The 24,435-nt window shown below is 39.5% G+C and overlaps 1 protein-coding gene across 1 annotated transcript; it reads left to right on the top strand.

Annotated features, from left to right (window-relative positions):
* Window positions 1-1,367: 1,367 nt before the first annotated feature.
* Fga (fibrinogen alpha chain) lies at window positions 1,368-9,392 on the top strand. The gene is made up of 6 exons (XM_074041336.1): window positions 1,368-1,526; window positions 3,890-4,015; window positions 4,499-4,682; window positions 5,631-5,776; window positions 6,344-7,577; window positions 8,310-9,392. The coding sequence occupies exons 1-6, from the start codon at window positions 1,473-1,475 to the stop codon at window positions 9,017-9,019; spliced, it is 2,454 nt and encodes an 817-aa protein (XP_073897437.1). The 5' UTR covers window positions 1,368-1,472; the 3' UTR covers window positions 9,020-9,392.
* Window positions 9,393-24,435: the final 15,043 nt, after the last annotated feature.

Here is a 24,435-nt window from a genome sequence, read left to right as displayed (position 1 = left end):
TATATACATTGTGAAATAATCACCACTATAAAGCTAATTAACATATGTATCACCTGGTATAGTTATCTTTTGTTTTTTTGCAGTAAGAAGACTTTGGATCATTTAGAATTTTTTGTAGTACTGGGATTTGAACTCAGGGCTTTGCACTTGCTGGGCAGGCACTCAACCAGTTGAGCCACACCTCCAGCCCTTACTCTTGGCAGATTTTAAGTACACAATGTAATGTTTCCAAAACTTATTCATCCTGTATAGCTGAAACTTTGTGTCCTTTGACCAACATCTCCCCATGTCTCCCTTGCTTCAACTCCTGGCAACCACCACTCTCTTCTTCTGTGAGTTTGACTATTTTAGATTCCACATGTAAGTGAGATCATGTAGAATTTGTCTTTCTATATCTGTCTTCTTTCCTTTAGGAAAACATACTCCTGGTTCATCCATACTGTCACAAAAGGCAGGCTTTACTAGCTTTTACAGACTGAATAATATTCCATTGTACTGATCCATTAAGGAACTTTAGATTGTTTCCATATCTTGGCAATGGCCACAGGAGTGCAGATGTCTCTTGAAGATCCTAGTTTCATTTTCTTTGGAGATTTATTTAGAAGTAGGATTACATGTGGTAGTTCCATGGAGCCACGGAAAAATTTGACATGGAGATGAAGAACGAGGGAAGTAATTCAGCATGCTCAAAGTCACAGAAAGGAAAGAACTGGTGTGTTTCCAATAATCCTTGCCACTTACTGAATCAGCAGAAATCACTGCTGTGAGGGCTTTACAAGGATTAACTCATTTATTCTTCATTAAAACACATGGGGTAGGCTTTCATTATCTCCATTTTTAAATGAGGAAACTGAGTCCTTTAAATGAGTACTTTACAGAGGTAAAGTAACCTGTCCAACAGCACAGAGCTTGGAAATACTGTAGTCCCAGACACTGCTTCCTTGACCATTTTGATAGAGAAAATAATCTGCTTAACATAAGTTTCTAGGAGGCCTTTAAGTCATTTTTTCAAAGTCAGACCACTCAACTCTGATTCCTCCACAAAGTGAAATCATTCCTTAAATCTCTCCTTCACAGGGACCACAGCTAGCCTGTCTTGGTTGCCCTCACACTCCTTCAGGCGTGGAAGAGTGGGTGCATTCTCCATGTTTCCCTGTGCACTTCCAGAGTCACCCCATTCCTGGAATGTGGGATCCTCCCCTAACTGTTGACTGCAGAACTAAATGCTATGATTCGCAATAGCTTATCAGAAGCAAACAAACAGAGGAGAATTGAGCAAGAATTTCTGGGATACCAACAGGATGGTCAGAGCAAAGGATGTAGAGTGAGCTTTGACTGTCTAAACAGGACAAAGGTGATGATTAACCCCAAGCCTCCTGCAGATTTAAATGGGGTAGGAGAGAGGAGGGGAGGCAAACCTCCTCTCTTTCAGCTGGAGTGCTCCTCGTGAACCAGCCCGTGACTCAGAAAAGATGTTTTCTGTGAGGATCGCCTGCCTGCTGCTGACTGTGGTTGGCACTGTATGGGTATGATACTGTTTGTCTTCTGTCTCACTTTTCACTCTGGTGTTTCTTCCACAAGGAGCTTAGAGTTCTGGGCCCATCAGTTCTATATCCTGACACGCTCTTAACATGGGTCTTGTGGACCACAGACCATGGAGGTAAATTCCTAGATGGGCTTGACAAGGGTACCGGGTAATATAAAGAGGAAGACATTAGAGGGACCAAAGTATACAAAATCACAAGGGAACCCTTGACATCCATCATTCAGTCTTACAACTTTGTGGTTTATTATTTATTTATTTATTATTTTATGATGCTGTGGATTAAACCCTGAGCCCACTGCATGGCCAGGCATGGCTCTGCCACTGAGCTATATTCCCAGTCCTGTTGACCACTGTTTTTGTTTAAGGGCAAGAATTTTTCTGCATCTTTGTTGCTGTAAGTTCTTGAGGCCTTATGCTAGTTAACAGAACAAATTTGTCATAAGATCTTTTTCTCTAATTCTTAATTTCTTGTTACTTGTCCATAATAAGTATCATTTTACTAAAAGGCTGTTTTTGTGTTTCTTTCAAGATGAAAAGAAAAAAAAAAAAACCAAATGAATTACCTTCAGAACATTCAGTAAAACCAGAAGAGATTGGTTAATAAGGCAATATGCATTTTGGAAGCATTTGGGTTCATTAAAGATAACGTCCAAAAAGTATAACAATTTCTAAAATTTAGCTCCAGAGACTTATATAAAAGAAAAGAATCTTAACAAGGCTTCTCAAACACTCTAATTTTATTTCACTCTTTTTTTTTTTTCTTTTGGTGGGACTGGGGTTTGAACTCAGGGCTTAGTGCTTGCACTCTAATGCTTGAGCCACACCTCCCAACTTGATTTTATAAAAATAGGATAAATTTGTCCAAGGAACTCGGTTACCTCGGTTAGTTTTCCAGGATGTATCTTATTTCTTGGCCTACCACTTATAAGCTCCCATATCAGACAGTACAGAGAAAGCAAGAGCACTTTACACTTAATTCCCTTCCTTATAGCAAAGTAATAAGCAACATATTTTGTGGGAAATAAAACTAAGATCACTTGCTAAAGTGATATTTTGGTTAAGGTGTAGGTACCAATCATTTCTCTTGTCTCCTTTATCGGCAAAAGTATTTAATTTTGCCTGTTTTTATTGTTATGCTATTTTATTCTGAAATATATTTGTTATTTTATTTCTTTGACAAAAGGATTATACTTGTTCCTTTAAGTAAATTGCTCATAGTTCTTTGAATTATTGCTAGTATTTGGATTATTTTTTTAAAAAATGAGAATAAGGCTGCAAATGTTAACTAATTATAAGAATAAGCTATTGGATCAGGGCCTGGTGGCACATGTGTGTAATCCCAGCTATTCTGGAGGAGGAGGCAGGAGGAGCTGGAGTTTTGGGGCCACCCTGGGCAAAGTTAATGAGACTCTATCTCAAAAACAAAACATAAAACAAAAGGGCTAAAGCCCTTGTGTAGCATATGTGAGGCCTTGGATTCAATTCCCAATACTGCAAAAAAGCAAAAATCAAAAAACCCAACTATCTGAAACATGTGTAGTAACAACAAGCAAAATCCTTGTATGTTGGTGGTAATAGAGTAAAAATAGTGAAAACCTAAAAGCTACCTGCAGTCATTGGGATATAAAGTCATGTTTGGAGAACTTTTTTTGTATCCTATTTCACCTAGTTTCTGATAGAAAAATATTATAATTGTAAGGTATTCAAAAAATTGTCAATCATGACTATTATTTTTCGTTCCATCTACTATTTTCGCTAAATAAAAAGAAATCTTGCATGAATGAGCAAACTAAAAAAGCATTTCCAAGTCTTAATTGGCTTCATTGGTGTTCTTGTGTAAATGCTTGGCCACATTATCTCTAACGGTTATAGCAAAAACTTGAAGGAGAAAGAACAGTAAGTTAATATTATGTAGGTTTTCACCTACTGAAAAGGAATTAGAGGAGAAAGAACTCTTTGAAGTTTTCGCTTTTCTTCCCACATGCAGTCATTAATGAAAAAAGGTGAAATTTGACTAATTTTGTTGCGTTCGAATAATGTCCATTTTATCACAGATCCTTTGAGACTCCTAACATTGATCATTTATTTAGTGTTAAACACAGTTAAGAAATTTGTACACCTTATCTTCTTCAATCTTCATAACAACTCAGAAAATGGGTACTAGAATTTTATTTGGAAATGAGAAAACAGGAGCTAGCAGAGGCCCCTTCAGCTGGGGCTTTTAATCTCTTAGGAGAGTGCCTTTTCTTGCCTGGAACTTATAGACATGACGGTGGGTGTCTCCTCTTCTGGCTAACGTTATTGATGTTGCCCTTCTTCGTATGTGTGAACGAATCTTTAAAGACTTCAGATACGGGTGAAGGCGACTTTTTAGCAGAAGGAGGAGGGGTACGTGGTCCAAGAATTGTGGAGAGACAGCAGTCTGCATGCAAAGAGGGGGACTGGCCCTTCTGTGCTGATGAAGACTGGGTAAGTAGTGGGTCTGGGGAGCCTGTTACACTCACAGGCTCACAAGCTGACTTGAGTGGTCCCAGAAACCTTTTCCAATAGGAAAATAATCTTCCTATAAGAAAGAATCTAACACTCATCTAGCTTCTTATATGAAAAATTAAGGCAAACACATGGAAAACAACCTAGTCCCAGGAGCCCTGTTTAATTACCTCCCCAACTCTGCATCATTGGTGGGATGGACAGTCTGCATTTTAACTGCATATTTAGGCAAGTTCTAGGTACCTGAGTGCTGTGATTTCATGGGGCCTGGTTTATGGTTCAGTAGACCCTCATTCCAGAATGTTCCTCTGGCCGCTCACTCTGGCCTCTTCCTACTTTTAATGCAATCAATGGGTGGAAGAAATGGGGAAAGAATGCAATGGGAGTTGCAAGGAAATCTGCAGAACTGGTCAGAACCCAAGAGGTGGACCCTTACTGTCATTTTTTTCTCTTTACTTTCAGACCCACAAATGCCCTTCCGGCTGCAGGATGAAAGGGTTGATTGGTGAAATCAATCAAGATTTTACAAACCGAATAAATAAGCTCAAAAATTCACTGTTTGATTTTCAAAAGAACAATAAGGATTCGAACTCATTGACCAGGAATATAATGGAGATTTTGAGAGGGGACTTTGCCAGGGCCAATAGTAAGTATTACATATTTATTGCTTTGACTTTATAGCAAAACCAACTAAAATCCTAAATAAATATGATGCCTGCTCATAGCTAATGAAACTTTACTCCAAAGTTCTTAGCATAGAAACACATTCTTCCATGGCATCCCTGAATTTTAAGGAGGGACTTATTCTTGTTAGTTTCACTAAGTAAAAGAAGTTAGATTGTTTAAAGTCACAAAGTAAGTCAGAATTTTGGACTGAAGACAAGAATTTCCATATGTTTTTTTCAAGAGCATATATTAAAATAAGAAAGGCCAGACCCTTTAAAAAAAGTCTGTATCTCATAGAGCAGGAAGCTCAGAACTCAAAGACACAAACTCATAGACTCCACTCAGTTGATTATGTAGGTTTTAAAATTTAGAATATAGAATCAAGCTCTGTCTTCCTGTAGGATTCTGATTAGGACATGGGCAGTGAGTCCAGATAGGTCCCAGTTCCTGAAGCCTTGCCTTGTTTTAACTTCAGGAGACACTGACCAATTTAATATCAATGGTATAGCACTAGCTGGCAAGTGATGGACCCTGTTGGCCCTCCAAAAAGCTCAGAAATAATTTCAGATCTACAGGTAGGAGAAAAAAATCCTTAGTAAGAAAATTCAATAAGATACTCAAGTCCCTTGAGAAAGGTTCTGATACAATAACTGGAATGTGATCACACTAATATTTAAAATTCCAAAGACATTTACTTTATATTTACTAGGACTCCAAATTACTAGTAAGACATTGTAACTAACACTGGTGAGTGACTGCTGAGCACAACATTGCCCAAAAATCAAATGCCTAAAAATCTTGAAACTCACAGATAAAGTGTCCAGACAACAAACTATGTGGGACTATCTATAAGCCAATTTCTATTACTTTCTGTCTATTATAAACAAATCACTCTGCTGTTATTTCAACATGGTATTTTCTATTTCAGACAATGATAATACATATAACCAAGTGTCGGAAGATCTGAGGAGCAGAATTGAGATTCTGAGACGCAAAGTCATAGAGAAAGTGCAGCACATCCAACTTCTGCAGAAAAACGTCAGGGCTCAGCTGATAGATATGAAACGTCTGGAGGTAAGTTGGGCCCTCACACCCAGTTTCCTTAACTCTGGATAATAGTGAAAAAGAAAGCAGCAATCAGTCATGCATCAAAGTATCTACTACACGCAGAGAAAAGTGCTAGATCCACCATGTACATCACAGTAGGAATTTTTCCCTCTACTCTACAGATGAAAAAAAAGTTTAGAGACATTAAGTAAATTTCCCAAGGGTGAATAGATAGTAAGTTTCAAAAGGACATACTCAGTCCTGTCTGCCCATGACATCACATGCTTCAGTCCTTAGCTTCTGTGTCACTGAGGACCCCTTAATTAGGGGTTCCTTTCCAAAGGACTAGCACCTTACTCTTGACCCATTCTAAGACAGATCCTATTAACTCCTCTTGAGTCTTCTGGTAGCCTCCTATACCCAGAAGTCTGTCAGTGAGGATGCTACATAGGTGGAAAATAGAGAGTATGGACTGGTAGGTCAGCAAGTCAAAGAAATGGAATCAACTTCCAAAAATAAATGAATTGCCAAGAGCTTGATAGACACAGTCCACTTACTTACCTCTACCTGTTCTCTTTATCTTCCTCTCTCTAGGTGGACATTGACATTAAGATCCGATCTTGCAAAGGGTCATGCAGTAGGGCTTTAGTTCATGAGGTCAACCTGAGAGACTATGAAGATCAGCAGAAGCAGCTTGAACAGGTCATTGCTAAAGACTTACTTCCCTCTAGAGATAATCAATACTTACCAGTCATAAAAATGAGTCCAATTCCAGACTTGGTTCCTGGAGATTTCAAGAGCAAGCTTCCGACGGCCCCTCCAGAGTGGAAAGCATTGGCAGAAATGCAGCAGATGAGAATGGAGCTAGAGCGACCTGGGAGAGAGGGAACTCTCCAAGGAGGCTCTGCAACTTATGGACTAGGATCAGAAACAGACAGCCGCAGGAAGCCTAGTCCTGGTGGTACTGGACATCGGAATCCTGAGAGCCCTGGAACTGGAACTGTTGGAAGTCAGAGCCCTGGGGTCTCTGGAACTGATGGTACTGGACACTGGAATCCTGGGACCACTGGTTCTGGTCATAGTGGAAGCTGGACTCCTATAAACTCTGGACCTGGAAGCTTTAGACCAGACAGCCCGAGGTATGGGAGTACCAGGCCTATGAACCCAAACTGGGGTGAATTTGAAGAGGTATCAGGCAGTGTAAGCCCAGCCTCAACGAGAGAGCATCACACAGGTAAACTGGTCTCTTCTAAAGCAGATAGAGAGCTCCTGATTGGCAATGAGAAAGTAACCTCTACTGGCACAACCACCACACGTCGTTCATGCTCCAAAACTGTCACTAAGACAGTGATAGGCCCTGATGGACACAAAGAAGTGACCAAAGAAGTGGTACAGTCTGAAGATGGCACTGACTGTGGTGAGGCCATTGACTTAGGAGCCTTTCAAGATTTAAGTTCCCGTGGCAAACTGGATGAATTTGCCCATCACCACTCTTCTGTTTTCTATGATGCTTTCTCTGGTGGGAAAACACCACCATTCCCAGGTTTATCTTCACCTGTGGTCAGCAGTAAGACCCAGTCCATGGGTTCAGACTCTGAATTCCTCACAGAAGGAAGGGACACCAGCTCTCATTCCTTTGGTGTACCTGACTACTCCACTGGTAAAACTTCAACTCACAGAAAACTTATAACCAGTAGCGCAACTTACAATTCAGGGGGTTCCACATTTGAAAGCAAGAGCTATAAAATGGCAGATGAGGCCAGAAGTGAGGCCAATAATGAAGATCATACCATCAAGAGAGGCCATGCTAGATCTCGCCCTGCCAGAGGTATCAACACTTCTCATTTGGGGAAGCCTTCTCTGACCCCCTAGACTAAGTTAACTATTTCTGCAAAGTTCTCTCAAAGAACCTTGCACCTCTTCCCTAACCCTCTGTTACACTTTATTGAAATCACTCTGTGATTTTGTTCTGTTTTTCACGCTAGACTGTAAGTTCCATGGGGGCAGGGACTCTGTCTACTGTGTTCATCTCTGTATTCCAAATGCCTAACAATCCAGAATCCTTATTCAATAAATATATGTCCAACGAATTAATGAATCCTTCTGAAACTCTGTTTTGAGTTTGTTTAACCAAATTCTTTCATCATTTGAAATGTATGCTATCGGAATTGTCACCCTTTCAACTAATCAAATGTTTAGTCTGTGTGTCAGATGACATTTAGATCAGGTTAAAAAAAAAGTTGTGTTAGTACTAATTGATGCTTAACTATCTTTGATGGTTACTTGCTCTTAGTTGGTATGTACAAGTAAGTTCTAAATCCATTTGAGGAAAGTTTGCATTTTGCAGATGTAAATATCCTCACTTTTGCAAAATTATATCCCATCATAGGTGCATCCTTTTCCTATGGGTGGAAGGAAGGAAGGAAAGAAGGAAGGAAGGGAGGAAAGAAGGAAGGGAGGAAAGAAAGCAGTATTTGCCTTCTTTAATCTGGGCCATATGTCCATCTTTGTAAAGTTAAATGACAGTAACTTCTTCCAACCAGCTTAATTTTTTTTTTAGACTGTGATGATGTCCTCCAAACACATCCTTCAGGTGCCCAAAGTGGCATTTTCAATATCAAGCTACCGGGATCCAGTAAGATTTTTTCTGTTTATTGTGATCAAGAGACCAGTTTGGGAGGATGGCTTTTGATCCAGCAAAGAATGGATGGATCACTGAATTTTAACCGGACCTGGCAAGACTACAAGAGAGGTTTCGGCAGCCTGAATGAGAAGGGCCAAGGAGAATTCTGGCTAGGCAATGACTATCTCCACTTACTCACTCTGAGGGGCTCTGTCCTTAGGGTGGAGTTAGAGGACTGGGCTGGGATCATGGCTTATGCAGAGTATCACTTCCGGGTCAGCTCTGAGGCTGAAGGTTATGCCCTGGAGGTCTCTTCTTATAAGGGCACTGCAGGAGATGCTCTGATGGAGGGCTCTGTGGAGGAAGGGACAGAGTACACGTCTCACAATGGCCTGAAGTTCAGCACCTTTGACAGGGACACAGACCAGTGGGAAGAGAACTGTGCAGAGGTCTATGGAGGAGGCTGGTGGTACAACAACTGCCAGGCAGCCAATCTCAATGGCATCTACTACCCCGGGGGCACCTATGACCCCAGGAACAACAGCCCTTATGAGATTGAGAATGGCGTGGTCTGGATCCCCTTTAGAGGAGCAGATTATTCCCTTAGGGCTGTTCGCATGAAAATCAGGCCCCTGGTGACCCAGTAGACTAAAGGAGTGGGGGTGGAGCACTCTGTTTTCTTTCTTTTAGTGAAGTGGAGAGAAAATAAGGAAGATAAAGGAGTCAACCTATTATGAAAATTTCCAGGTGCTATTTTATTATTCTTTGTACTGTAGCTAAATGTAACTGAGACATATTAGTGCTTTGACAAATAAAATTATACAATATTTTTTACCTTTAAATAGCTCTGTGAGTTTCAAAAGTTCTATAGGGATATACCAAGGGGCATTCCTTACATCCAGAACAGGGAGAGAAGTGGGAGCTTCTCTTTGCAATACTGAAGGAAGCTAGTTTGAAAACTCCTCTTCCCACCCTCCCCTCCCCAAAGTTATGGCCTCTTGAAAAACAAAGAAGTTATTTCATCCATTTGACTTGAATGATTTTAAGCCAGCACTTTACTTTAAAACTTGCTGAATTGAACAGGAATTGTAGGGGAACTCACAGTTTACAAAGTATGTTCTTCTCTTTTGTAGCAAGCAAATTCAAGAAGGCAGGAGAACTCTGTCCTAATAGAAATGGAAATCTATTCTTGAAGTCTTTCAGCAGAGACCATAATGTAGACTTAGTTTTTTTTCAAGGTCTAAGCAATTTCTTTCAAAAGCACATGGGAAAATGCATTTAAATTCTTCACAATTATTCCAAAAAACAGATTCAATTTACACATTGATAAACAACCTCCCCTCCCAGTATTGATTTGACTTTATTTCACTGTCAATCATACACTATATTCTATGATACTTGTTATTGAAAGTGATTCATTAGCTTGAAGGCATCTTACTTAATATGATCTGTCCAATTTTCATAAATTCAACATAATTAGTCAATATTTTATTTGATCCAAGTTGCCTTGGCTCCTGCCCCCAATTTATAATTCATTTTCTTTTCTAGTAAAAACTTCTTGCTATTGGGCCTCAAATAGGTATTGAACTACCCTAAAGAATCCAATACTTCACCCTTATGTGCTATAGTTTCTATCCCAATGTAATTGTATGTTTTCAGGAAGGAAGGAGGGAAAAATGAAAGGAGAGAAGAAAGGAAGAAGGGAAGCAGGGAGAAAGGGGAGAAGACAGGGAGGTGGTGGAAGAAGGGCAGAAAAAGAAGGAGGGGCAGGGGGCCAGAGACCAGGAAGAAGAGGAAGAGAGCTTGCAAATGAATCACATATGAACCCAGTGGTTATGTGCATCCTTATGTGAATTTGAAAACCCTAGATACGAATAGGTGAAATACCCCCAAGTCTTTGGATAATTGGATAAGAACTTCTTCAGCATTAAAAGAAACTTTGTTTCTTTCACGTCAGAGCTTCAGGTCATCTCTATCCATACCCATTTGGTACAGATGCATGTATTCCCACCAAATTCGAGTTGGGAGCAGAAAATATTTTGCTTTTCAGAATCACATGCTATGTGGGAACAGAGAATGAATGTTGAATGTGATTGTTGTGTCTGGAGACCTAAGACAGGTGAGTGAGTATCCCATTCCCCATGGAGAGCAAAATCATTCCTGCATCCTGAGGAGATGGAGGCCTGTGTTCCTGCACCCCGAGAGGGACTTGTAAATCTGCACTTCTGCATCCTAAAGAAGAGATACAGAGTCTGATAGATCTGCCACGGGGCTGATGAGCTAAATGCTCTCAAGATTGTTTCCCCTGCCCCAGTAAAGATGCAAACCAAACCAGATCACCTGAGAAAGCCTCAAATCCATGGCCAACGAGGAAAAAATCCACCTAATCCAGAGTTAAAACGTCCATATAAACCCCAGCCTTCACCTGAGCAGCGAGCTACCAGTTTCTGGGCTCTGCTGCACCTCGGTAGCTGTAGCCTTTTCCTTCTCTCTAATAAATCCCACTTTATCACTGGCTTTGGCCCATCACTCAGCTGCCTCATGAGCCAGTTCCCTGGTCTGTGAAGGCAAGGACCCTCGACCCCAGCCTACAACACCTCCCAGCAGCACGTAACATGATCAGGAAGGACCACTTATTTCTAATGTTTCTAATTTATTTTGAAGATTTTGAGTTTATAATCAAAGAATTAGGTAAAGTTTCCATTCAATAAATAATAGCCAATATTAACAGATTTGTGACAATTGTAGATACATTTTGGTTGAGGGAAAAATCATCAAATGTCTCTTTTCCATTTTTACCTTATCTTTAACCTTATTGCTTTATTTCCATCAGTTTAAAAATAATTATTAATTTGGCTTCCCTGTCTCTCATTCCCTGGGAAGCTCAACTCAGTTGACAGGCTTGCCACTCTTGGACTTATTAACAACTTTGTAATTCTAAATTTAACGTCCAGCACTCATTTAATGCCTTCTACTAGGCCTCTTTTTGCATCTGCTACTATTCAACTCCCATCCTACCTCTTGGATCTATCTTTTTCTCTTGTTTTCTGTCCCACTCTTTTCAGTCTCTTTAACTGATATTTTCTTTTCTCAGATGGCTCCTTAAAAAACCTAAGGGCTTCTCATTATCATAACATTAGTACTCATCTTTGGCTACTGGGATTAGGTTTGGCAGATGTAGCTTCAACAGGCAGAAACTTATTCCTTGTTCAGAGAAAAGTCTACAGAAATATGTATCCACAGTCCTCAGGAAGTCAACATCCTAAGAAAGGCTTCCATCCTATAGTTCACCTCATAGTCCAAGCATCATATCCTCTGGAATCCTGGAAGAAGGAGGACAGACAGAAGGGAAAGGGTGCCCTTCTCTTTCTTAAGAAACTCTCTGGGCCGTTCCATACAGCAGTACAGCACTTCCACACGCCTGTCTCATAGGTAGACCTACTGAAGGAGACACTCCATTTAGCTTGAGTTCAAGGCTATCTTAACTAAAATTAGGATTCTCTTAATAAGGATTAGAGGGAGAATAGGTGTTGAGATCCACAATGAGTACTCTTGGCCAAACTGTTTCCTTATTTCATAGGGAGTCCCCTTTTTTTTTGTTGCCACAGCCTTGACTAACCTCAGTGGCCATGAGGAGGAGAAAGATAGCAAGGTTAAGTTAAAATTTCTCAGGTTTGTATATGAACTTGTTCACAAATTGGTCCATTGCCAACTTTTGCAATCACTCTACATTTCAGTTACATTGCATTTTTCACTGGTAATGGAATATAGGTCCTTTGATGAGGTGGCCTTATATGTTGCCTACAATGCATTAATTCTTCCTTTTCAAAACAGCTCAGACAGTGCTTCTTCCCTGAGCCATTAACTAATGCCAGCATAGAATTAATTCAATTGTTCTCTTGGGCCTCAGTGCTTTTCTTCCTATCTCAAAAATAAATTCATTTATCCCTAGACCTAGTGAATATATGTATTCACAATGATTTCTCTCCCATAATCAAATTCTGCTTAGGTTATACATCTTTAGTTGAATGATGAATTAATGAATGAGCATGATAGTATAAACCTGAAGATTTAGGGAGATGGGAGGGATCATAAAAGACCTTTCATAAAGCCATTTTGAAACAAAACAAAAACATTTACAAAAAAAAAAGACACAGAAAAAGAATAACTTGCTTCATACATTCTTCAAAGAGAAAAAAATAAACAATGTCAATATACTCAGCAATACAGAAGTTTTGTTTTTGGATTTTTTTTTTTTTTTGGCAGTCCTGGGGTTTGAACTCAGGACTTTGTACTTTCTAGGCAAGCTCTCTACTACCTGAGCTACACCTCTATGTTTTTTATTTTTCAGATAGGGTCTTGCACTTTTTGCCAGCAATCCTTATCTATGTTTGCTGCATAGTTGGGATTACAGAATGCCCCACCATGGGATCTTGCTAAATTTTTGCAATGGCTGGCCTCAAACTGCAATCCTCCTGATCTCTGCCTCCCAAGTAGCTTTTTCTTACTTTTTTAACACAAAATACAGGCAAAGGACACATATACTTCAAACATAGGCCAGGAGAAGGCAGGCAGTCCTGGAATCCCTCAATGAAAGCAAAGCAGAACTTTGTTGTTTCTTTGTCTATACAGGTATCCAGAGAAACAGGAATGTGTAAAAATTAAGTATCGTAAAAGACCATCACACGATTCTTCCAACACACTCAACAAAATCATGTTTACTTCAATCCCATTTCATTTAAATTAAAGGAAAAAATTAAATAAAGTTGTCACACTCAAACTTCCTTAGTCCCATGCTGCAAATTTCAGCACTGTTAAGGTATCAGAAGAATGTCCAACCTGGTGTCTGCTCATGTATACAGTGACACTGCATAATGAAGAAAGGGACGTCCCAGTCTCAGCCCACAGACTAATCGACACATTTAAGCAAGTTCCTCTTTTTTTCCCCCTTCTGCTCGGGACATAAAAAATAAAGGACAAAAATCAAGGAAGATTGGGAGTTTTAGAGCTGGCAAAATGAAAAGCTTAAAAGATGAATCAAGGCGAACAGTTGCTGAGAACTTGGCTGAAGCTTCACTTGGTGAGTCTCAGTCTTCCCTTAAGTCTTGTAGGAATTAGATGTAAAGGTTTGCTACCTCAAGTTCATGGTAAACAGACTAAGTAGAACTCTTATTTAAGAATCTTGTAAAAAAAAATACCTCTGAGGATTAAAGGAAAGAATCCACTAATTTCTAGAAGACAAAGGTCTAATTGACAGGCATATACGATGCAGCCTTGTATACTTCATTTTTTTTTTTAGATCATAAGATTCATACTATACCCCTAAACCCCACAAAAAAGAAACAACAAAAAAATTCCAATTTTACTTTCCCCCCAAATCTAGAAAACCCTCTTTCCCAGTGATATACTAAGTGGTCTGCACTAGGGTAGCATTTTACCTCTACACGGAACACATGTCACCAGCTTAGTCATTTCATTGTTATGGTCATTACAGTCAGCATCACTGTGAATTTTGGGAACCAGTCTTTGAATAGAAGTGTAACTTACAGATTTGATATTCAAAAAGAATCATGTATCAAGTTTATTGAAGATAAAGGGAAACGAGCTGGGACTGAATCAACTGTAAATACAATAAGCTAGCTTTCCATTTTCAAGTAAATTCAGCTCCATCCACAGACAAAAGGACAATTTTATACCCTCAAGTGCTTGTCCCCCTCTCCCCCACTCTTTAGATGCTTAAATATCTCAATCTAAATCATTCAAAGACCCCAGCCTAGCTTCCTTTCTTTCTAAACTCCTAAGGTGAATTTTTTTTTTCTTTTCAGTGCCGCTACTGGTGAGATAGACAAAGAACCATTCAAACTGGTGCTCACTCCTCATGTTTTTTTATTATAAAACATTCCTTCTTGTTCTTGGTATTAATTCTGCTCTTGCCTTTCTAACATGCTCAAAGTGACTCTTAAACTGGCTTGTATAAAGAAAAACACAATTCCTTTCTGCAACCAGTACTCTCAAATCCACTTATTATGTGCATGTCCATAGTCATAAAAAGAACTCTGTTGAGTCTCAGTCTCTCTCCTACTTTAAGAAACATGAGCAATAAGCAGATCAGACCAACTAAGGAGCAAAAGTAAACTTTACAGTGTGAAAGCAGCATTTAATGTACTTCTTATACTGTTGTTAAGTAAAGAATAGAGCCAGGAAAATGGGGTCTTGGAGTAGGGCTGGTAGGCATTGTGGGTAGGGTGCACAGAGGTGATCTATGTAGCAGCAGGAGGCAGAGAGATGTACTCTGTATCACATTTCTACAAAGAAGCAAGAGGATTGGGATATAAAAAGGAAACAGTTCTATGCCCAAATAAAGACAGGGCATGGTTTGTGAGATCTAAATGCACATTTATAGCATAAAAGAATTTCAATTCTCTTTTACAGAAAGGAAAAACCTCAACCTTTTGTGACTGGGTTTCACATTAGCTGGAAATTTATTTGCTTAAAACCTAAACATTGAGAATTCCAAGATGGCGGCTAGAGGTAGGAAGCAGAAAGCGACCCTCCTATAGTGAAATCTTGGAGAGACGCTGGAGACACACTTTGCAGGCATAATCACCGAGAAAAGGCATAACTTTGACTCCTCCACATCTCCAGCCGGCGCAGAGAATCTCCACTTCACGTTAAACGGAGAACCGAGGAGGCCCCCGGGCCGCCAGTGGCCGGCGCCCATACGGCTTGGGAAGACGCGGACCAGGTGAGCTTCGCGGTACCGCGGTTCCCCCACAGACAAGCCTGGGCCAGAGCAGCATAGCCCCCTGGACAGACTAACCTCCACCCGGGAAAAAAAGAGAAACTGAGTACTAAGCAATAAGAACAGTTAAGACACGCTGGAAAGAGGGTGGGGCGCCCTGAGCGCTGAAGATTGGGGGAAGGTCATCCTTCCCGGGACTGTAAATAAACGAGCCGGGCGGGCCAGAGAGGCTCTGGCGGGAGCGGGGCGCGCCCAGCAACCAGGAGCGGGACGCTTGTGAGAGGAGGGAAGACCCACTTCCCACGTGAACTGTAAATAAACACGCAGGCCTGACAATGCGGGGCAGTGTCGCCTTTTCCAGTGCTTGGAAAGGGAAAAGCCTGTAGCAGAGGCCCCCCTCCCCCGCACAGGAGAACTCTGAGCAAACAAAGCCTGTGGGACCAGGTGAGCGCTAAGCTCACCCCAGAGATCTGCATAAATAACGCCGCCAGCTACAGGCTGAGAGCAGCAGGCAGGCAAGCCACAGTTGCAGGTACCACTCTCAGAACTGCCTCCAGACGCTTTTTTTTTCTTTTTCTCCCTAACTTTGATGAGAGAACAACTGAATTACACCTGCAAGCCGAAAAACTTACTGAAACTGTATTGCATTTGAACTGGGGACACTTGGTGGGGCTTTTTTTTTTTTTTTCTTCTGTGTGTGTGTGAGTGTAGTTTTGTTCTACTTTATGCATCCCCTTTGATGAGACAACTACAGAACAACATCTGAGGCACCAACTCCAGGACTGGAGATTGAGACGGACATCCAAATTATTAAAACTGAAATTGCATTGCATATAAACTTGGAAGTTTTTTGGTTTTTTGGTTTCTTTTGTTTTTTTTAATTTTCTATTTTCCATTTTATTTTAATTCATTTTTATAAATAGATATTACTTTCATATACTTATTTTTTATTTTTTTATCTTTGATTTTCAATCCTCTCTCTGTCACTCTATTGTCTGTTCAGCTTACTGTCGATTAGTACACTAAAACTCCCTGTTTATACCTTTGAAACTCTCTTGTCTGATACCTTGTTCTGCTTTCTCCCTCTTGTCTGTATATTTGTTTTCCCCTTTTCTTTAACTTCTTGCTTTCCATCTCAGCTCACTCTTCCATTCTCAATATTACCATTGTTATTATTACAAGCTAGAAAATACTTAATTACACACAGTACAGGGACAGTAACAACACCAAGGACAATGACAGGAAGACAGAAAAAACAAGGAAACCAGTTTCCCCACAGCAAAAAATTAGTACAGGAACCAGAGGGGAATGAAGAGAACAGAAACTCAGAGCCAGACTCCAACAAAATGAAGATAAACTATGCCAAAGGACCCAATGAAGCCTACAAGAATAATTTAAAAGAAGACATACTACAAGTACTCAATGAGAATTTTATAGAGATGATACTGGATAGGGTCAACCAAAATGTACAGGAGACACTCAAGAAATTCCAAGACAATAAAAATAGAGAATTTGCAAAAGCAAAAGAAGAAATAAAGGAAACCATAGAAGCACTGTATAAACACCAAAATGAAAGAGAGAACACAATGAATAAATGGATAAATGAACTCAGGACAAAAATAGACAACAATAAAGAAGAAAACAGCCAGGATATGGAAAACCTCAGAAAAAAGAACGAAACAGAACTGCAAAACAAAACGGAAGGCCAATCCAGCAGAATAGAACAAACAGAAGACAGAATCTCAGAACTTGAAGATGAAATGGTAATTAAAGGAAAAACTGAAGAACTACTAATTAAACAACTCAAGACCTGTGAAAAGAAAATGCAAGAACTCACCGACTCCATCAAAAGACCAAACTTGAGAATCATGGGCATCGAAGAAGGAGAAGAGGTGCAAGCGAAGGGAATGCGTAATATATTCAACAAAATAATAATGGAAAATTTCCCAAATCTAGAGAAAGATATTCCCATACAAATGCAAGAGGCCTCCAGGACACCAAACAGACCAGATCAAAATAGAACTATTCCACGACATATCATCATTAAAACAACAAGTTCAGAAACTAAGGAAAGAATATTGAAGGCTGCAAGAGAGAAAAAACAAGTAACATACAAAGGTAAACCCATCAAAATCACAGCAGACTTCTCAACAGAAACATTAAAAGCAAGAAGAGCGTGGGGTGAGATCTTCCGGGCACTGAATGAAAATAACTTCAACCCCAGGATACTCTACCCAGCAAAGCTATCATTCAAAATAGATGGAGCAATAAAAGTCTTCCATGATAAGCAGAAACTAAAACAATATGTGACCACAAAGCCACCATTACAAAAGATTCTGCAAGGGATCCTGCACACAGAAAGTGACACCCAACTTAACCATGAAAAGGCAGGCAGCACCACACCACAGGATAAGAAAAAGCAAGACAGTAGAGAGTAACATCAAGTTAGGTACACACAATCAAACCTTCAAACAACTAAGATAACTAAATGGCAGGAATCACCACATACCTATCAGTACTAACACTTAATGTTAATGGACTTAATTCACCCATCAAAAGACACCGTTTGACAAAATGGATTAAAAAAGAAGATCCAACAATTTGTTGCTTACAGGAGACTCATCTCACCGACAGAAATAAGCATATGCTTAGGATGAAAGGCTGGAAGAAGATTTACCAAGCCAATGGCCCCCGAAAACAAGCAGGAGTAGCAATACTTATCTCTGACAAAGTAGACTTCAAACCTACATTGATCAAACGAGATAAAGAAGGACATTCCATACTAATAAAAGGGGAAATAGACCAAAAGGAAATAATAATCATCAATCTGTACGCACCCAATGTCAACGCACCCAATTTCATCAAACATACCCTGAAAGACCTAAAAGCATATATAAACGCCAACACAGTGGTTGTGGGAGACTTTAACACTCCATTATCATCAATAGATAGGTCATCCAAACAAAAACTCAATAAAGAAATCCAAGATCTAAAATATGCAATAGATCAAGTGGACCTAGTAGATGTCTACAGAACATTTCATCCAACCTCTACACAATATACATTCTTCTCAGCAGCCCATGGAACCTTCTCCAAAATAGATCATATCCTAGGGCACAAAGCAAGCCTCAGCAAATATAAGAAAATAGAAATAATACCATGCATACTATCTGACCACAATGCAGTAAAAGTAGAACTCAACGACAAAAGTAAAGACAAAAAACATGCAAACAGCTGGAAACTAAATAACTCATTACTTAATGAAGAATGGATCATCGATGCAATAAAAGAGGAAATTAAAAAGTTCCTAGAAGTCAATGAAAATGAAAACACAACCTACCAGAACCTATGGGACACAGCTAAGGCAGTCTTGAGAGGAAAGTTTATAGCCATGAGTGCATATATTAAAAAGATTGAAAGATCCCAAATCAATGACCTAATGATACATCTCAAACTCCTAGAAAAACAAGAACAAGCAAATCCCAAAACAAATAGAAGGAGAGAAATAATAAAAATAAGAGCTGAAATCAACGAAATAGAAACCAAAAAAACCATACAAAGAATTAATGAAACAAAAAGTTGGTTCTTTGAAAAAATAAACAAGATCGATAGACCCCTGGCAAACCTGACTAAAATGAGGAGAGAAAAAACCCAAATTAGTAGAATCAGGAATGCAAAAGGGGAGATAACAACAAACACCATGGAAGTCCAGGAAATCATCAGAGACTACTTTGAGAACCTATATTCAAATAAATTTGAAAATCTAAAAGAAATGGACAGATTTCTAGATACATATGATCATCCAAAACTGAACCAAGAGGAAATTAATCACCTGAATAGACCTATAACACAAAATGAAATTGAAGCAGCAATCAAGAGTCTCCCCAAAAAGAAAAGTCCAGGACCTGATGGATTCTCTGCTGAATTCTATCAGACCTTTAAAGAAGAACTGATACCAACCCTCCTTAAACTGTTCCATGAAATAGAAAGGGAAGGAAAACTGCCAAACACATTTTATGAAGCCAGTATTACACTTATCCCAAAACCAGGCAAAGACACCTCTAAAATGGAGAACTATAGGCCAATCTCCTTAATGAACATTGATGCAAAAATCCTCAACAAAATAATGGCAAATCGAATTCAGCAACACATCAAAAAGATTATTCACCACGACCAGGTTGGCTTCATCCCAGGGATGCAGGGGTGGTTCAACATACGAAAATCAATAAACGTAATAAACCACATTAACAGAAGCAAAGACAAAAACCACTTGATCATCTCAATAGATGCAGAAAAAGCCTTTGATAAGATCCAACATCATTTCATGATAAAAGCTCTAAGAAAACTAAGAATAGAAGGAAAGTTCCTCAACATTATAAAAGCTATATATGACAAACCTACAGCCAGCATTATACTTAATGGAGAAAAATTAAAACCATTCCCTCTAAAATCAGGAACCAGACAAGGATGCCCACTATCTCCACTCCTATTCAACATAGTACTGGAATTCCTAGCCAGAGCAATTAGGCAAGAAGAAGGAATAAAAGGAATACAAATAGGTAAAGAAACTGGCAAAATATCCCTATTTGCAGACGACATGATCCTATACCTTAAAGACCCAAAAAACTCTACTCAGAAGCTTCTAGACATCATCAATAGCTATAGCAAGGTAGCAGGATATAAAATCAACATAGAAAAATCATTAGCATTTCTATACACTAACAATGAGCAAATGGAAAAAGAATGTATGAAAACAATTCCATTTACAATAGCCTCAAAAAAAATCAAATACCTAGGTGTAAACCTAACAAAAGATGTGAAAGACCTCTACAAGGAAAACTATACACTTCTGAAGAAAGAGATTGAGGAAGACTATAGAAAGTGGAGAGATCTCCCATGCTCATGGATTGGTAGAATCAACATAGTAAAAATGTCGATACTCCCAAAAGTAATCTACATGTTTAATGCAATTCCCATCAAAATTCCAATGACATTCATCAAAGAGATTGAAAAATCTACTGTGAAATTGATATGGAAACACAAGAGGCCACGAATAGCCAAGGCAATACTCAGTCAAAAGAACAATGCAGGAGGTATCACAATACCTGACTTCAAACTATATTACAAAGCAATAATAATAAAAACAGCATGGTACTGGCACAAAAACAGACATGAAGACCAGTGGAACAGAATAGAGGATCCAGATATGAAGCCACACAACTATAAGCAACTTATCTTTGACAAAGGAGCTAAAAATATACGATGGAGAAATAGCAGCCTCTTCAACAAAAACTGCTGGGAAAACTGGTTAGCAGTCTGCAAAAAACTGAAACTAGATCCATGTATATCACCCTATACCAAGATTAACTCAAAATGGATCAAGGATCTGAATATCAGACCCCAAACTCTTAAGTTGATACAAGAAAGAGTAGGAAATACTCTGGAGTTAGTAGGTATAGGTAAGAACTTTCTCAATGAAACCCCAGCAGCACAGCAACTAAGAGATAGCATAGATAAATGGGACCTCATAAAACTAAAAAGCTTCTGTTCATCAAAAGAAATGGTCTCTAAACTGAAGAGAACACCCACAGAGTGGGAGAAAATATTTGCCAACTATACATCAGACAAAGGACTGATAACCAGAATATACGGGGAACTTAAAAAACTAAATTCTCCCAAAACTAATGAACCAATAAAGAAATGGGCAGGTGAACTAAACAGAACTTTCTCAAAAGAAGAAATTCAAATGGCCAGAAAACACATGAAAAAATGCTCACCATCTCTAGCAATAAAGGAAATGCAAATTAAAACCACACTAAGATTCCACCTCACCCCTGTTAGAATAGCCATCATCAGCAACACCACCAACAACAGGTGTTGGCGAGGATGCGGGGAAAAAGGAACCCTCTTACACTGTTGGTGGGAATGTAGACTAGTACAACCACTCTGGAAAAAAATTTGGAGGCTACTTAAAAAGCTGGACATCGATCTACCATTTGATCCAGCAATCCCACTCTTGGGGATATACCCAAAAGACTGTTACTCCAGAGGCACCTGCACATCCATGTTTATTACGGCACTATTCACAATAGCCAAGTTATGGAAACAGCCAAGATGCCCCAGCACTGACGAATGGATTAAGAAAATGTGGTATCTATACACAATGGAATTTTATGCAGCCATGAAGAAGAACGAAATGTTATCATTCGCTGGTAAATGGATGGAATTGGAGAACATCATTCTGAGTGAGGTTAGCCTGGCCCAAAAGACCAAAAATCGTATGTTCTCCCTCATATGTGGACATTAGATCAAGGGCAAACACAACAAGGGGATTGGACTATGAGCACATGATAAAAGCGAGAGCACACAAGGGAGGGGTGAGGATAGGTAAGACACCTAAAAAATTAGCTGGCATTTGTTGCCCTTAACGCAGAGAAACTAAAGCAGATACCTTAAAGCAACTGAGGCCAATAGGAAAAGGGGACCAGGACCTAGAGAAAAGGTGAGATCAAAAAGAATTAACCTAGAAGGTAACACCCACGCACAGGAAATCAATGTGAGTCAATGCCCTGTATAGCTATCCTTATCTCAACCAGCAAAACCCCTTGTTCCTTCCTATTATTGCTTATACTCTCTCTACAACAAAATTAGAGATAAGGGCAAAATAGTTTCTGCTGGGTATTGAGGGGGGGAGCGGGAGGGGGTGGAGTGGGTGGTAAGGGAGGGGGTGGGGTCAGGGGGGAGAAATAAACCAAGCCTTGTATGCACATATGAATAATAAAAGAAAAATGAAAAAAAAAAAAAAAACCTAAACATTGTCAGTTTAAGGAGAAATGTACTGTGATACATAGATTCAACTTGCCATTTAAGTTCTAGGGTGTCTTTTTTTCTTTTGTTCTCTTTTTTCTTTTTTTGATCCTTAGTAAAACTTTTGTCCAAGAAATGGGATATACACAGATATTTAAAAACATGTACATGAATAAAATACAAAATCAAGAGTGATTTCAGCTGGGTGTGGATGGCTTACTTGTGTAATCCTAGCTACTTGGGAGACTGAGCTCATGAGACCCCATCTCAAGCAATAATGGCACAGTGGCATGTGTTGTCATCCTAGGCTACATGGGAGGCTGAGCTCAGAAGGATCACAGTTCTAGACCAGTCCAGCAAAAGTTTGTGAGATCCCATCTCAATAGAAAAAAACTGGGCATGGTGATGTGAACCTGCCACCCCAGCTGTTGGGGGGATGCCTAACACAGGAGCTTGCCATCCAGACTGGCCTGGCCCAAAAGCAAGACCCTGTCTCAAAAATCCCCCCAAAATAAAAGGGTTGGAGGTATGGCTTAAGCAGTAGAGCACTTTCCCATCATGCACGAAACCCTGAGTTCAAACGCCAGTACCACAAAACAACAACAACAAAAACCAAAAAGACACCAAAAGAGAGTAATGAGGCAGGTGTGGTTCTGTTTTTTCTTTTCTTTTTTTTCCTCTTAAAGTTTCTTAAACACAGTAGCAGCTAAAAGGGTCATTTGCTCCAAGTCTCCTTGAGATAACAAGGATGAAATTAAAAAGAAAAAACCCACATCCCAAACATGGTTAGATAATACTCCTACTTCCTCAGGTTAAAATGAGTACCTTTATTAACAATTCAAAACATTGTGAGGACCAGGGTGCAGTGTGTGAAAGATTTCACATGGGCCAAAGTTAAAGCAGAGACAAAGTTTTATTCATTTTCCAAGGGAGGAAAGGGGCCAGACACCACAGGCAACATAAGAACAGTGGAATAATTGGTGTGAATTTAGAGGTGGGTTGTAGGAACATGGCTGGGTGAGTAGAACAGGCAGTTGCTGACTTTTTGACAGATGGTGGGGTTTTTATCCTGATTAGATCAGCTCATTTGCTGAGAGATTTGTCTTCAAAGTTTGTAGGCACTATAGTTTCTTAGAACAGAGCAGAGAAGTTATTGGCTGGGTCTGTAAAAGGTAAGCAAAGTTAGGTGGGGGCCTGCACAAAGTGGAGCCCAGATTCAAAATGGAGTTACTTAGGCCTGGGTGTTGGCTTTACAATTTTTATTTTCTACCTGCCTCATCAATGGAAGTTTAGGGTGTGATGTTTTTAGACATTTATACTTATGTCTATAGATATATAAACTCCTATTAAATGACAATTGAGTTTTTAAAGACCAGGTGGCGAAAGACGCAGTTGTGTTTAACTAAAGCCTTCTTATGTTTTTTGATTATTGTCGAACATGTTATTACTTGGCAAAAGCAAAGTTTCCATAGAGTTTCATCTCAAACCTTATTGCTTTACAACTGTGGTATACCTTCCTTAAAGATAAAAAGATGGGGGCTACAGGCATGGCTCAAGCAGTGGAGTGCCTGCCCAGTAAGTGCAAAGCCCTGAGTTCAAACCCCAGTACTGCCAAAAAGAAAAAAAAATTATTTAAATTATTAAAAAAGATGAAATTGTCAATTCAGTGATCAGTTTGACATGGCTTCTACTGAGAAGGGGGATGGTAAAGAGAAGAGCAATAGATAAAAAAGAAACACATTTCAACATACAATAGTTTGAGAGAGAGGGAGAGGGAGGAGAAGAAAAAGGAGAGGAGAGGAAAGAAGAGGAGAGGAGAGGATAGAGAGAGAGATTTTTCAATAAATGAAAAAAAGCACTGAAAGCCCTTGAGTCACACCATAGCCTTAAGTAGGTTCCTTCCCTTCCCAACATTTTTTGTTTTTTTTTTTTTTTAAATAAACTCTCTTCCCTAACCATTACCACTTTTTTTTATTCATATGTGCATACAATGTTTGGGTCATTTTTCCCCCCTCCCCCCTCCCCTCCCTTACTCCCCCTCCCCCTCCCTCTCCTGGCAGAAACTATTTTGCCCTTATCTCTAATTTTGTTGTAGAGTATAAGCAATAATAGGAAGGATCAAGGGTTTTTGCTAGTTGAGATAAGGATAGCTATACAGGGAGTTGACTCACAGTGATTTCCTGTGCATGTGTGTTACCTTCTAGGTTAATTCTTTTTGATCTAACCTTTTCTGTAGTTCCTGGTCCCCTTCTCCTATTGGCCTCAGTTGCTTTAAAGTATCTGCTTTAGTTTCTCTGCATTAAGGGCAACAAATGCTAGCTAGTTTTTTAGGTGTCTTACCTATCTTCATACCTCCTTTGTGTGCTCTCGCTTTTATCATGTGATCAAAGTCCAATCCCCTTGTTGTGTTTGCCCTTGATCTAATGTCCACATATGAGGGAGAACATAGGATTTTTGGTCTTTTGGGCCAGGCTAACCTCACTCAGAATGATGTTCTCCAATTCCATCCGTTTA

The sequence above is a fragment of the Castor canadensis genome, chromosome 9 (genome assembly GCF_047511655.1).
Source record: "Castor canadensis chromosome 9, mCasCan1.hap1v2, whole genome shotgun sequence".
Lineage (NCBI taxonomy): Eukaryota > Metazoa > Chordata > Mammalia > Rodentia > Castoridae > Castor > Castor canadensis.
Note: the sequence above shows the minus strand (reverse complement) of the source record. Positions and strands in the feature narration are given on the sequence as shown.

Excerpts from the sequence above, each read along its gene's own strand:
- Fga (XM_074041336.1), top strand. The coding sequence starts at position 1,473 with ATGTTTTCTGTGAGGATCGCCTGCCTGCTGCTGACTGTGGTTGGCACT. Across the intron at positions 4,683-5,630 it reads GGACTTTGCCAGGGCCAATA|ACAATGATAATACATATAAC; the intron begins GTAAGTATTACA and ends TTTCTATTTCAG. Across the intron at positions 5,777-6,343 it reads TAGATATGAAACGTCTGGAG|GTGGACATTGACATTAAGAT; the intron begins GTAAGTTGGGCC and ends TCCTCTCTCTAG.